The 15,605-nt window shown below is 33.0% G+C and overlaps 1 protein-coding gene across 1 annotated transcript; it reads left to right on the forward strand.

Moving 5' to 3' along the window:
* The first annotated feature begins 12,178 nt into the window (after nt 1–12,178).
* LOC311291834 (uncharacterized protein) lies at nt 12,179–14,760 on the forward strand. Its single transcript, XM_084411137.1, has 3 exons — nt 12,179–12,548; nt 12,894–13,039; nt 13,384–14,760. The coding sequence occupies exons 1-3, from the start codon at nt 12,311–12,313 to the stop codon at nt 14,506–14,508; spliced, it is 1,509 nt and encodes a 502-aa protein (XP_084267263.1). The 5' UTR covers nt 12,179–12,310; the 3' UTR covers nt 14,509–14,760.
* The last annotated feature ends 845 nt before the right edge of the window (nt 14,761–15,605 follow it).

The following is a 15,605-nucleotide window of genomic DNA, read 5'->3' on the forward strand; positions in this document are numbered from 1 at the left end:
AATAATTCAAGTAGATCGATGATTTTTAAATATAGGACAGTTGAGGAGGTGGAAAAAAAAGGAATTTGTTCTCTTGTCAGTGACACTGAAGATTTTACGAAATTTAAAATGTCTAGATATTGTTTGCTATACTAAATATTTTTTTTCAGGAGTTGTTCCAAGGAATTGTGAAAGGCTCACTGAAACCCACGTGGAACAAATGGTGGCAAATGAAGACCTAAGAGCTTTCATCCAGCCTTGTCAGCACATGTTGAGGAACTTCTAGGACACATCGACAACATTGTGTTTGAGCAAAAGAAGGACAAAAAGCTTGAACATATTGACCTTTTAATGTGTGAACTGATTCCTGAGGTACGCATTTTATGGGATCATGTTGGTACAAATATGTACTGGAATTTTTTATATCACCCAAAAAAAAATCATAATTTTCTCACCTTGGTATCATTTGATAATATGTTGGGAGAAATTGATGGCTGATTTTTATATGTTTTGGTAATTTTATCTCATTAAGTAATTACTTTTTTTTATCTTTTGTTGTTCAGATCAGCCTTATAATACTGAAACGAACGGAAGGTTTCAGTTACTTTTGGGCTGATATATCTTATCTTGTGGAGTGTGTCATTAAAATAGCCTTTTAATGTCACAACATCCAAGGTTCAACGAGCTAACTACGTCTGCTGCGTTGCGCCTTCTTGGTTTGCCCATCAAAGTAAAAACAGTGAGTGATGTTCCATAGCACTAAAGACTTTGCGAGTGTGCAGTAGCATGTGACGTGTTGTAGCATGTTTGTGTGTTTTTGCAGAGTCCCCTCAAGCCAGTCCATGACACCAAGTCCAGCCTCCTCGCCTACCAGGTCACGACCCCACCATGCAAAGGGGAAAAACAAAGGGGACTGACTGCATCATCTAGGCCTTAGGATGGTTCCACAAAGAATTGACTGCACATACAACATGAATTTACTTCAAACTAAAGGTTTGACTTTACATACAGCAAAAGACACTGCATCTATTTGTCTCTCATTAGCTCTCAAAAAACTTTAACCTTACAGTTCATTCAATATTTTAACACAGCTAACTCAACATTAATTGTTTTTTAATCAATATATAGCCAGAGGACTATCACAAAAGTATTTAGGAAAATAAAGACATACTAGAGTATGTCTGTTTAAAGCTGCTTTGTATTGTTGTGTATTTTAAAAAGCTCTATAAATGTCCTAAAACGATGTGCATTTCGCTTGTAGTTTTGTGTTAATAAAAATTGAATATATTACATCTCATAATTCAGTTGAATTCATTATGTATTGTATTGTGTAATTTAATTAAATTTTTATATAAGTTTTGGTTCACTAATTTTATTACATTAAATGTTATTGTATTGTATGATGTTCTGTTTTAAGAATTAATTATGACATAAATCATATGCATTAGCACACAAATGACATGCTTGTAATAAAAAAAGTATATTATGCCCTATTGCTTAACAAATAACTAAAAATGTTATTTCTTTAAAATTAAAGATTATTATATGAATTAAGGGGTTTGATTGATTACATTAAGATTTGTGATTCCGTAATTTTATTATACTGTTCTTTAGTCAAGGCTAGACAACCAATTAATATTTATACTAAGCAACTTACCCACAAAACATAGCTAGCATTCTGCCATTTATTTAAATGTCTAATCTGTTAATAAGAAAAAAATAGTAATATACACAAATAAACATTATTTTATGGTTCTTTTAATAACAAAAAGTGTACTTGTAACATATTGCGCTGATTATTACGATAAAAAATAATGACATAATTAAAGCTGCAAGCAGCATTTATCGGGGTTCAAGCATTTAGGGTCTTTAAGCACATAAGGCAGTTTAGTGAGTTGTCTGAGTTTTTGTTTAGGATTTACAGGCTTTTGAGTGTTTTTTGCCATACCCATTTTCTAAATGATCCTGTTATGGCTACCCAATGGGTAAAGTTAAAGTTTTTTATATAATTAATAATCTAGAGCTTCCAGAGAATTGTACTGCACTGGTATATTTCCGATCGGGCGAAAAACCTAGGACTAGTTCGCAAAAGTAGGTTTTTAACATAATCGCAAGTATTTAATGAACAAATTGATTGACAGCAGTAGTTCTTGAGGCAAAGTTGTTCAGTATGAGGAGATTTATCAAATGATATGCATCACGTGATTACATAGCCGTAAAACCTGTTAGCGTCAACTAGTGGCTGATTTTTCTAAATTCTTAGACCTCTAGGGCCACGAGTCGAACATGCCCACCGAGTTTCGTTCTGATCGGCCTCCGTTAAGAGCAAACTAACAGCTTTGAATTAAAATGGTGAGTTTATCCTGTTGTAAACATCAACCATGCCTGTTGACAGTTTTGTGGGAAGGGAATGAAAAGTTCTCAAATCCGCAGCACAGCCTCAGACATAACATTTATATCCATGATCTGCCATTTTCACTATTGTCCTTGCTTGCTTCTTCACAATACCTGCAGATCTTCTGATGATTCGGCTGTGCAGGTCCACATTAACACTGCCTGGCCTAGAACATGGACTGGAAAATGCAAATTTGGGGGGTATAAATATTAATGATCCTGACTCCAACGTCACAGTCGGTGTTATGGTGGGATTCACTCATTTTTCAGCGGTCTTTTGCAAACAGGAGATTTACACATGAAGGAGGAAACAATGGTGTTTGAGGCTCACGGTATGTCAGTTCCATGTCCAGAACTCTTATCATTCAACTATGCCAAGATAAATACAGTTTTCAATTGTATGGCACCTTTAAAATAGATGATTAGTAATATAATGCTTACTTGGAGTCTGAAATGGCTTTAACAAAAGAAGAAAAATATTCTTAGATTTCTGTTCATTCTAATCATGTACAAATAAAGTAGCACAGTAAGATTACATTTATTTGAATGCATTAGTGAGTGTGTGATTGTGCTGTGTGTGCAGCGTGTCAATACTAAAAGTGAAGGTGTAGTTGATATGTTTGGTGATAATATCTGTAGTAATCATAAAAAAACAATTAAGAAATAAAGAATTAAAATTACAAATAATATTCTATTAAGATATGAGTTACAATAACATGATTTGCAATAGTAATAATATCAATAATATATGCACAATACACACAGATTAGACTATCAGGTCTGTGTTTTACAAAAACATTAGTATTGCAGCCAATGTGAGTCTGTGGGATTTATAAACAGACAAAATATGATTTGAAATGTTATTTTAATGATTTTATTAAGTTTAAACAATATTTCAAATGGAAAAAAAATGAAAAATTATATTTTAGTGAGCAGAATGAACCAATGAGTGTTCTTCTTCTGGTGGTTAAAATGTAAATGAAAACAATAATACTTAAACAATAATACTTAATACACTAACCATGCTTGAACACACACATGCACACACATTTTGTTGTAGATGTAGATATTTAAAATAAAAGATAGGTAACAAAATGATAATTGCAAATCTCCTCTGTATAACACCATTTTCAGATTTCAAATTAATCACTGAGAGGCAGAATTGTTCAAACTGAGAGCTCAGTAAAAATGAAGTGATAAACTTTGACAAAACATGACTGTGTTATAATAGGTGATTTTCATGCAAGTAATTTGATATAGTCCAAAAACTAATGCAAAAGCACAGATGAAAATATTTTATTAAGTAGAATGTCCTGCAGAGGGCAGTAGAAGACCACTAATTGACTCACTTTCATTTGAAAGACTTTTTTTATCCACCAGTAAAACAAAGCAGTTTCTCCATGTTCTTTCCATTAAGCATGCTTACACACACAGACACACACACAAACACAAACACATCCACACACCCACACACAAAGACAAATATGTTTTCAATGTTTTTAGGATGTGATATTGTGAAAATATCTTCATCTCCTCATCTTGAACAACTTTGCCTCAAGAATCACTAATGTCAATCAAACCGTTCATAATCATAATAAAAAAATAAAATATATACAAATATCATAATAAAAAAAAAACCATCATAATAAAAAAGATTGCTTCTTAAAGCATTTGTTTATTTCCCAATACTGAAGCGAATTAAAAGATCATGCGTAATCCTGCTGCTCCCTCTAGTGGACAACAGTGGTATTATAGCTTACATTTTACAGTTGAAGTGTTTGAATGAATGAATGGGATTTTTTTTTTTTACTTATATCTCAGGAACCAAAAGGCGAAAAATTCTGAAACTCAGAGCATAGATAGTGCTTGAGGAGCCCTGTTGAATGAGACCATCAATGTGTTTTTGGGCGATTGGGGCTGGGAGTTATGACTGTTATAAGGCATATCTGTTCGGGCTATTATCTCTGGAATGCCCAGGGCAAATAACACCACATTTGAATCGAAGCTAGCCAAGGACGCGCCCTTTCCAACGAGCTCTCACACAATGTTCGGGGTGGTCTGGGTCGGGAGTAATGGCCGTTCAAAATCGGGGGTCCCGCGAATTCGCGATGCGCGGGGGGCGCGCTCCCGAGGCCCGCGACGACACGTTTCGATCAAGAGCCCGGAGAGGTCCTCACCATCAAAATTTGAGCGCGCAACGACTTTCCGTTTTCGAGTTATGAATGAATTTGTATTCGGGGGCGTGGCTTAAATGCCGTTACTTTCGTTTCATTTCATTCATTTACTTTCGTCCATTTCCATATCTCAGTGTAACACAATTGTCAATAGTAATACTCAATAGATGAGTTTTGACAAAATGTGATTGTAAATGTTAAAATAATGATTTTATAAAGTCTAAATATGAATTTTATAACAATATTAGGGAGTAGTATGATGAAATGACAGCAGGGGGCAGTAAAATACCACTTATTGGCTTAATATGTCATTATATTCATATAAAATCACCTTTTGAAGAAGTTAAACTTTTTTTCTGATAATTATTGATCTAGAGAGTTCAGAGAACATTATGATATGAACATTATATGATGATAGAAGACACCATTTACAGCAAATACAGGCAATTTACCATTGGAAATATATGGTTTTAAAGAGTTTTAACAGTTATAGCGCCAACTATGGTCCGATCTTCATAAAATTTTCCATGCTTCTTTAGCAGGTTATGACACATATGTTCATCAATTTTTGTGAAGTTCTGAGTTTTCGTTTAGGATTTATAGGCTTTTGAGTGCATTTTACCACGCCCATTTTCTAAATGACCCTGTTATAGCCATGCGAAAAATGCAAAAGTTCAACTTTTTTTTGATAATTATTGACCTAGAGAGTCCATAGAATTCTCCTAGCCTGATTTGGTTCCGATCGGGCGAAAAACCAGGGACTAGTTCGCAAAAGTACGTTTTTAACATAATTACGAATATTTAATGAACGGTTTGATTGACAGCAATGGTTCTTGAGGCAAAGTTGTTCAACAAGAGGAGATCTATCAAATGGTATGCATTTTGTGTGGATGAGTGTAACACCACGTGATTACAGAGCCATAAAACTCGTTAGCGCCAACTAGTGGCCGATTTCTTTTAAAATTCTTACAGACCTCTAGGGCCATGAGTAGAACATGCCCACCGAGTTTCGTTCCGATCGGCCTCCGTTAACCTTGTCTAATAGGTGCTCAAACTTCATTGGCCGATGGCGGCCATGTTTTTTTAGATACGCCAATGTCCTCATACACATACATGACACCTTGGACCAAGACACTGCATACCAATTTTCAAGTCAATCGGACTAACGGTCAGGTGGTTAAAGCCTGTTTTATGTTTTTTATATATTATAGCGCCACCATGTGGCCAATCGCCGCGATTTTTTTACTGTTACCTCATATTGAGCTCATACATATGTTTACCGAGTTTGGTGAAGATACCTCATTTACTTCTGGAGTTATAGCCATTTTAGTAAAATAGGCCCCTCCCATAACATACGTTTTGGCGCCCCTTAGCGACCGTGAATCGAAATTTCGACTTTTTTTCGATAATTATTGATCTTCAGTTTCTAGAGAACATTTCTGGACTGGTTTGGTTCCGATCGGGCGAAAAACCAGGGACTAGTTCGCAAAAGTAGGTTTTTGACAAAATTCAAAATGGCGGAAAATCTATCATGGCGGAAATGAAATCGGAGATATACGTTTTGTTCGTCAGGCGTCCAGCTTTCCAATGATATAAGACACTTGAGTCTACGACATACGGTCTAGGAGTTCTGAGCAGTTTCGCGCTTTTGGTCGCTATAGCGCCACCTATGGGCCAATCGAGGTCATACTTTGATACGTTCTCCCCAAATTGAGGACTACCATTTGGCCAACTTTCAAGGTTCCAGCTCTTACGGTTTGGTCTGCACGATGCGTTTTAGGGGAAAATAATAATAATAATAAAAATAATTAAAGCTGCAAGCAGCATTTATCGGGGTTCAAGCAGTTAAGGCATTTAAGCACAAAAGCATCAAAAGTTATTAAGATTTATTTAGCAAGCATGTAACCACTGACATAATAGATGGAAAAGACCATTTACAGCCAATACAGGCAATTTGCCATGGGATATATATGGTTTTAAAGCTTTTTAACAGTTATAGCGCCACCTATGGTCCGATCTCCATAAAATTGTTTACTGTGACCTCAAATTGAACCCATACACATGTGTACTGAGTTTGGTGAAGATATCTCATTTACTTCTTGAGTTATAGCCATTTGAGTAAAATAGGCTCCTCCCACAACGATTTGCCACATTCTAGAATTATTTAATATGATTCTAGCATGATTTACTATCATATACCATGTTCCAGAATGATTTATTAGGATTCTAGCATGATTTACCTTGATACACCTCATTTCAGTATTATTTACTATGATTTACAATGTTTCTAGCATGATTAACCACATTACTAGCAATTATGTGAAGTGTCAGTGCAAATGAGGTGATGAACACTGACAAAATATTATTGTGTTATAATAGTTAGTTATATACGTGATTTTTAGTGTGTGTCCAAGTATGAATGCAAAAGCACATGTAAAATATTTCATTATTAAGTAGAATGGCTAGCAGAGGGCACTAGAAGACCACTTATTGGCTCACTTTCACTTTATACCAGTTTTCTGCACTAAAGCAAACCAGTTTTTCCATGTTAACTCAATGCATGCTTACACACACACACACACACACACACACACACACACACACACACACACACACACACACACATACACACACAGCATAGTTAACCATGATTTACCATGATATACCACGTTCTAGTATTATTTACCAGGAGATAAACGACAATCTAGTATTATTTACTTTGATTTACCATGTTTCTAGCCTGATTTATCACATTACTAGCAATTATTTGAAGTGTCAGTGCAAATAAAGTGATTAACACTGACAAAATATGATTGTGTTATAATAGTTATTGCTATATAAGTGATTTTTTTAGAATTTTTTTAGAATTTTTTTAGAAGACCACTTATTGGCTCACTTTCACTTTTTTTGAAAATTTTCATGCATGTTCAGAGTGATATTTCACATGTTCTGACTTGTTTTTAAGAAGGTTTGAACATTCATTAAAGAGATATAGGCTTTCGGGGACACTTGGTAAAATGATATGCATATTGTGTGGATATTTGTAACACCACGTGATTACAGAGCCGTAAAACTCGTTAGCGCCAACTAGTGGCCGATTTCTTTCAAAATTCTTACAGACCTTTAGGGCCATGAGCCGAACATGCCCATTGAGTTTCGTTCCGATCGGCCTCCGTTAACCTTGTCTAATAGGTGCTCAAACTTCGTTGGCCGATGGCGGCCATGTTTTTTGAGATACGCCAATTGTAACTTTTTCTATCTGTCTAACTTTCTATCTTCAAACTATACCTATCTATCTTCAAACTTTATCTATCTATCTATCTATCTATCTATCTATCTATCTATCTATCTATCTATCTATCTATCTATCTATCTATCTATCTATCTATCTGTCTATCTATCTATCTATCTATCTATGTCTATCTATCTATCTATGTCTATCTATCTATCTACAAACTATATATTTTTTTCAAACTATTTATATATATCTTCAAACTAATTCTATCTATCTATCTATCTTCACACTATCTATCTATCTTCAAACGTTTCTATCTATCTATCTATCTATTATTTCTAATACAACTATTTTTCTATCTATCTTCAAACTATATATATATATATATATAAACTATTACTATCTATCTATTTGTCAACTATTTCTTTCTATCTATCTATCTATCTATCTATCTATCTATCTATCTATCTATCTATCTATCTATCTATCTATAAACTATTACTTTCTATCTATTTATCTATCTTCAAACTATTTCTATCCATTTATATATGTTCAAACTATCAATCTTCACACTTTTTCTATATATCTATCTTCAAACTGTTCAAACTATTTCTATTTATTTATCTATCTATCTTCAAATTGCTTCTATCTATAAACTATTTTTTCTATTTATACATCTATAAACTATTTCTTTCTATCTATCTATCTTTAAACCTTTTCTATCTTTCTATCTTCAAACTTTTTCTATCTACTATTTCTATCTGTCTATCTATCTATCTATCTATCTTCAAACTATATCTATTTATATATCAAACAATATATATATATATATATATATATATATATATATATATTTATCTATCTATCTTTAAACTATATATCTTTAAACTATATCTATTTATCTTCAAACTTTTTCTTTCTATCTATCTATCTTCAAACTTGTTCTATTATCTATCTATCTATCTATCTATCTATCTATCTATCTATCTATATCTTCAAACTATGTCTATCTATCTTAATTTTTTTGTATTTATCTATCTATCTTCAAACTATTTATATCTATCTATCTTCAAACTATTTATATCTATTTATCTACCTTCAAACTATTTATATCTATCTATCTGTCTTCTAACTTTTTCTATCTATCTGTTAATCTGTCTATCTATCTATCTCCAAACTTTTTCTATCTATCTACCTTCAAACTATTTCTTTCTATTTTGTAACTTTTTCTATCTATCTAACTTTCTATCTTCAAACTATACCTATCTATCTTCAAACTTTATCTATCTATCTATCTATCTATCTGTCTATCTATCTATCTACAAACTATATATTTTTTTCAAACTATTCATATCTATCTTCAAACTAATTCTATCTATCTATCTATCTTCACACTATCTATCTATCTTCAAATGTTTCTATCTATCTATCTATTATTTCGAATACAACTATTTTTCTATCTTCAAACTATATATATATAAACTATTTCTATCTATCTATCTATCTATCAACTATTTCTTTCTATGTATCTATAAACTATTACTTTCTATCTATTTATCTATCTTCAAACTATTTCTATCCATCTATATATGTTCAAACTATCAATCTTCACACTTTTTCTATATATCTATCTTCAAACTGTTCAAACTATTTCTATTTATTTATCTATCTTAAAATTGCTTCTATCTATAAACAATTTTTTCTATTTATCTATCTATAAACTATTTCTTTCATCTATCTATCTTTAAACCTTTTCTATCTTTCTATCTTCAAACTTTTTCTATCTACTATTTCTATCTGTCTATCTATCTATCTATCTATCTTCAAACTATATCTATTTATCTATCTATCTATCTTCAAAGTATATCTATTTATCTATCTTCAAACAATATCTATCTATTTATCTATCTATCTATCTTTAAACTATATATATCTTTAAACTACATCTATTTATCTTCAAACTTTTTCTTTCTATCTATCTATCTATCTTGAAACTTGTTCTATTATCTATCTATCTATCTATCTATCTATCTTCAAACTATTTATATCAATGTATCTACCTTCAAACTATTTATATCTATCTATCTTCTAACTTTTTCTATCTATCTGTTAATCTGTCTATCTATCTATCTATCTCCAAACTTTTTCTATCTATCTACCTTCAAACTATTTCTTTCTATTTTCTAACTTTTTCTATCTGTCTAACTTTCTATCTTCAAACTATACCTATCTATCTTCAAACTTTATCTATCTATCTATCTATCTATCTATCTATCTATCTATCTATCTATCTATCTATCTATCTATCTATCTATCTATCTATCTATCTATCTATCTATCTATCTACTGGACTGTATTGCCTTACATTTTTCTGGCTAGGCTTTTTCCAAAATTTGCCAACAAACTTTTTTATCTAGTCTTTCTTTCTTTCAAACTATTTTTTCTTTATTTCTAACATATTTGTTTCTTTCTTACTAATATTTACTTTTCTTTCTTTCTAATTAATGTTTTTTTAATTTTCTTTCTTAATGGATGGATTTTGAATTAATCTGATTGTACATGTTATAATGGTTACTTTACATAGTGTAAATATGAATTATAGCACAATATTATAGTGTTACATGTCATGTTTGTTTGTGAACTCCAATCTGTTTCTTTTGTTCTGTTACCCAATTTCATGTTTCCCATCTTTATTAGTTCATTTGGTTCCGTAGTGTTGTGTTAGTCAGTTTCTGTTCTCTCACTGTTTGTTGCTATGGTTACTGTCATTGAGTTAATTTGCCCCAGCTTTGTCTTGTTTCCCTCATAAGTTCTCTGTGTATTTAAGCCCTCTGTTTCTCACTCTGCTTTCTTTTGCTATCTGGTGTTGTTCTGCTAAAATCCTCCTGAAGGTATGTCATGTGCTTTTATCTCAACCACTATGGTAAGCTGTTTTAGCTTAAATTGTTGCCAGCGTTACTCTTTGTAATTGCATTTTTACTAGTAAGAATTCAATTAGAGAGCTCTATAATTCAGTTCTTACTAGTAACAATTACAATTAGAGCTCTATAATTGAATTACTAGTAAGAATTATGACCAGAGTTCTATAATTACAGGGCTCTAATTGAATTTTTACTAGTAAAAAATTAATTGAAGATATGTATAATTGCAGAGCTCTGCAATTGAATTAAAGACCTCTGCAATTGCATTCTTACTAGTAACAGCTGAATTAGAGAGCTCTCTAATTGGAATTACAACTAGTACTTGAATTGTAGAGCTCTAATTGGAATGCTTACTAGTAACAATTCAATTGTTGAGCTCTGTAATTAAAATGGAAGTCAATGGAGACATGTGACTAGTAAATTCATTTGTAGAGCTCTCTAATTGGAATTGAAAGTAATAAGAATTGAACTGGAGAGCTCTGTAATAATTCTTATTCGTAATTTAATTTGAGCGCTATCTAATCATCATTGTGATTAGTAATGATTTAATTATAGAGCTTTCTAATTGGAATTACTACTAGTAGTAATTGAATTGTAGAGCTTTCTAATTGGAATTAAGTATTTAATTGTAGAGCTCTAATTAGAATGTGTACTAGTAACAATTCAGCTGTAGAGCGCTGTAATTAAAATGGAAGTCAATGGAGACATGTGACTAGTAAATTCATTTGTAGAGCTCTCTAATTGGAATTGTTACTAGTAAGAATTGAATTAGATATCTGTAATTGTAATTCTTAGTATTAATTTAAGAGTTATCTAATCATTATTGTTGCAGTAATTGAATTATAGAGCTCTCTAATTGGAATTACTAGTAGTAATTGAATTGTAGAGCTCTGTAATTGAATTCTTACTAGTAAAAATGCAATTATGATGCATAACGCTGGCAGCAATTTAAGCTAAAACGGCTTGCCATACAACCACCACACCCATAACAATTAGAGTACTGTGAGAATTACTCATTTTACCTGTAGATGGCAGCAGGCTACCACTCATTGGCTTTTGTGTTTAAAGCATGTTTTCCATGATAATTTCATTAAGTGTATTTATACACCTTTAACTAATAAATGGTTATTCCAGCCTTCATCTTTAAAATAAAATGTTCAGGTCCTACTGCAATCAATGTGGTATTGGAAAAATTGATACCTAAAATGAACAATTGAAGTGGCAAACACATTTGTGTTATTTTAATGATTTTTATAAATTTTCAATTTGATTTCAAGTGAAAGTAACAATTTTAGTGAGCAGAAAGATCAAATGAGTAGTAATCTCTGGAGGTTTAATTGCACTAAGGTAATGACATTTTCTAGCCCCTGCCCATATTACAACTTTTTGCATTTTTACTTTAATAGTTTTCCACTTACATTCTGTTTTCCTGACATAAGTCTCTACCACCAGCGAGAACAGATGTAGCAAAGCCTTATTTAAAAAAAAAAAAAAGTTGGTGTCTTGGTATGCATTATAGTAATTACCTTAATTTGGCTGAATTGTTCTGATATTTCTCTTCATTTTTAGGTTTATAAGGGCTCCTTCCAGACCGACTCATCACTAAGATGAATTCCCAAGAACTGAAGAGAACTGAACCTGGGGAGACCGTTATAGGCTACTTCCATTCTGTGTCGCCAGTAAAAATTTCCAGACGAAATACTCGATACTTCAATGCCGTCTTCCAAATTGACAGGTATGAGTACCTCAACACTGTGGTGTTCTCGCCAGAGAAGCACAACCAGGTTTCTTTGGCTGCACGGAACAAAACGGCTGTGAAGGTTCACAATGCCAGGAAAAAAATTAGTAAGTATAGTTCCTCTTTCTTCAGTAGTCAATTTCAGTTAACTTTCTGCTACAGATGTTGTTTTTGTCAGACTCCTTTATAAAGAAATCTATGCTATTAGAAAGGTCTATAGTTTTTGCTTGAGTGGATAAAAGTGAAACTGTTTCTGGGTAAATTTCAATTAATATGATTGTAAATTTTACATGTCTACTATTTACAACCAGCTATTGGTCATCCCCTTGTTTTTTAGTAATGCTTTTAGTAAGGAAATATGCTATTCAGGAACTTATTTTTAATTTATTTTTAGATTGAAAAAGGACTGTCATTATTAGCCTTTTTTTAATGTGTTTTTATGCACTTTGTAGGCCTGACAGATGATAAAACATTCGATGTGGTTATCAATCGGGAGAGCACAATCGATGTTACCGATGTAACGTTCCCACACCTACCACCTAGATCCTGTTCTCAGCTTACAATTGCTGACATCAAGACAATGCCACCTAATCAAAAGGTATGTATCATTTCAAAATGTTTACCATTATGTATCATCTGTTTATTTTTGCTAACAATATATTCACATTTTGTGCAAATTTAGATTAGCATTATCTAAACTTCACTTTGAACTTGCATTAATATAAAAATTAACTGTAATTGTATAAACTTTAGTATTGTATGCTGATTGTTGTAATTATCATATCCCACTAAATTCAATCCTTACTAAAGTTGTATATTTTGTGCATTAGTGGTCTACTTGTCTTACCAAGACTGATATTAGATGGAAAACAAATGCATGGCACACAATGTATAAATACCTTTTTACTCAATATTTTAATACAGTTCTATTGTGTCTTACAGATTTCGACACTGCCAGCAGCTGTTTACAGCATTCTACCAAGTAGTAGCACAGTTAATATTCGGGGAACAGACTTGGAGTGCAAGACCTGCTATGTTGCAGACTCTACCTCGTGTATCGAGTTAACTCTCTGGGACCGACACATTGAGTTGGTGGAAGATAACTGGTCTTACACTTTCACAAATCTGTCAACCAGAAAGCACAATGGAAACCTCACGCTAACCACAACACGGCAGACCACCATCACACCCATGAAGACCCCAATTTCAGCTACAACACCAAACAAAATGATCCCCCACACAATTTCACTGAATCACCTGTCCTCACCAATTGAAGGGGCTGCAATTCGTGCGTTAAAACTGTGCCCCAAATGTCAAACGCCACAATTTGACCTTTCTGCTAAAGCCCCTTTTCACCGTTGCCAATCCTGCAAGATTTTGCGAAAAGGATGCAGCTACTTAACCAAGGTAAATGGCACTGTAAGTTTTATGATGGGCAATGAGGAGCTGTCATTGTCCATCACAAATTCTGTCCTTGGCCGATTCCTCAAGGGTGAGTGTAATCTTGATGTAATGGACAGTCAAGAAATAGAAGAATTTCTTCTTTCTGTTGGACCTTTAGCTGTTCAGTACACTCCTGAAAATGAAATAACCTGCATTTCCAAACTAACTGAGATTGGTCAGGAGGAGAAAGCCATTGAAGATGACAACGAACTGTTGGCTGCAGCTGATTTTCTTTTGAATGTTCCCCCAATATCGAAACGACAAAAATTAGAGTGTCCAGCACCAGCTTCCACTGTCATCTCACCAGCTTCCACTGTCATCTCACCAGCTTCCACTGTCATCTCACCAGCTTCCACTGTCATCTCACCAGCTTCCACTGTCATCTCACCAGCTTCCACTGTCATCTCACCAGCTTCCACTGTCATCTCACCAGCTTCCACTGCCATCTCACCAGCTTCCACTGCCATCTCACCAGCTTCCACTGCCATCTCACCAGCTTCCACTGCCATCTCACCAGCTGTACCAGTGTATAAAGAGATCACACAAGAAATGTCAACCGAAGCAACTGTCACTTGTTCAGAAGTTGTAGGTAACCCTGATTTTGACGATGTCTTGCTGTTCTAAATGGTACTTGACAAGTTTTTTGTTTAACCAGTTACTTACATTTACAAAGGATTTGTAAACCCTTTATTTTGTGTATAATGTATATAGTTAACAGTACAGAACATTTTGATGAAACAATACCTTTTTAAGTTAAGATTGAAAAGTGTTCATTTTTAAGTGCAAATCTTTCTTTTGAAGTGTATAGATGTCACTGTTCTATTTCTTTCACATGTGTATATATGTTCATTCATGTTCAATAAATACCTTGAAGTTATTTTTGTCCTGGTCAGAGTTTTGTCTAATGTTAAACTGTTCTTTAAACAACTTAGCTTAACCAGTTAGTTGTCATCTTATTTTTATAGAACCTTACATAGGATTTTTTTTTTGTCTGGTAGAGGACAGTAACATTTTCAATAGAACATTGAGTTAATCTTAAATCCTCTAGTGAAACCAACAGTTGAAAGTTTAACTTCTGTTTATGCTCATAAGCAGGTGTGCACAACTTTTTCAGTCTTTTTTTTTTCATAAGAGCACCCCAAGACTCAATTAGTGTTAATACTTAATGTATAGTTTGAACCTTTAAATATTAAATTTATAAAATGAATGGCTTTATTGCACTTTCATAAATTTGTAACAAAACTAACAACATTGTGTAATCCTATAAAATGCTATTTTATTTTTGTATTTTAAATGTTTGCATTTGTATTTTTCAATTATCACCCCTCAAGAACAACTACAGCGCTTTACAACTATAGGACTGGAAGAGCTAAATAAACTGATCATTGCATCTAAACCAACATGTTTATTAGATCCAATACCCACTAAACTACTGAAAGAAGTGTTACCTGTAGTGGAAGAGCCTCTTCTCAATATTAACTTGTCATTATCTTTAGGTCATGTTCCAAGAATATTCAAGCTGGCTGTTATAAAACCTTGCATTAAGAAACCACAATTAGATCCAAATAACCTAGTGAATTACAAACCCATTTCAAATCTTCCATTTATGTCTAAAATACTAGAAAAAGTTGTGTCTGCTCAATTGTGCTTTTTCTTGCAAGAAAATTATCAAAAACTATGTGAAAATAATCCTGACTACTCATTCAGATAAAAGAATATAT

Source organism: Rutilus rutilus, assembly GCF_951802725.1.
Source record: "Rutilus rutilus genome assembly, chromosome: 6".
Classification (NCBI taxonomy): Eukaryota; Metazoa; Chordata; class Actinopteri; order Cypriniformes; family Leuciscidae; genus Rutilus; species Rutilus rutilus.

What these genes read in the sequence shown, in the direction of transcription:
- LOC311291834 (XM_084411137.1), top strand. Translation starts at nt 12,311, where the DNA reads ATGAATTCCCAAGAACTGAAGAGAACTGAACCTGGGGAGACCGTTATA. An exon ending in CAATGCCAGGAAAAAAATTA is followed by an intron (nt 12,549 to 12,893) that starts GTAAGTATAGTT and finishes TGCACTTTGTAG; the next exon opens with GCCTGACAGATGATAAAACA. An exon ending in CAATGCCACCTAATCAAAAG is followed by an intron (nt 13,040 to 13,383) that starts GTATGTATCATT and finishes TGTGTCTTACAG; the next exon opens with ATTTCGACACTGCCAGCAGC.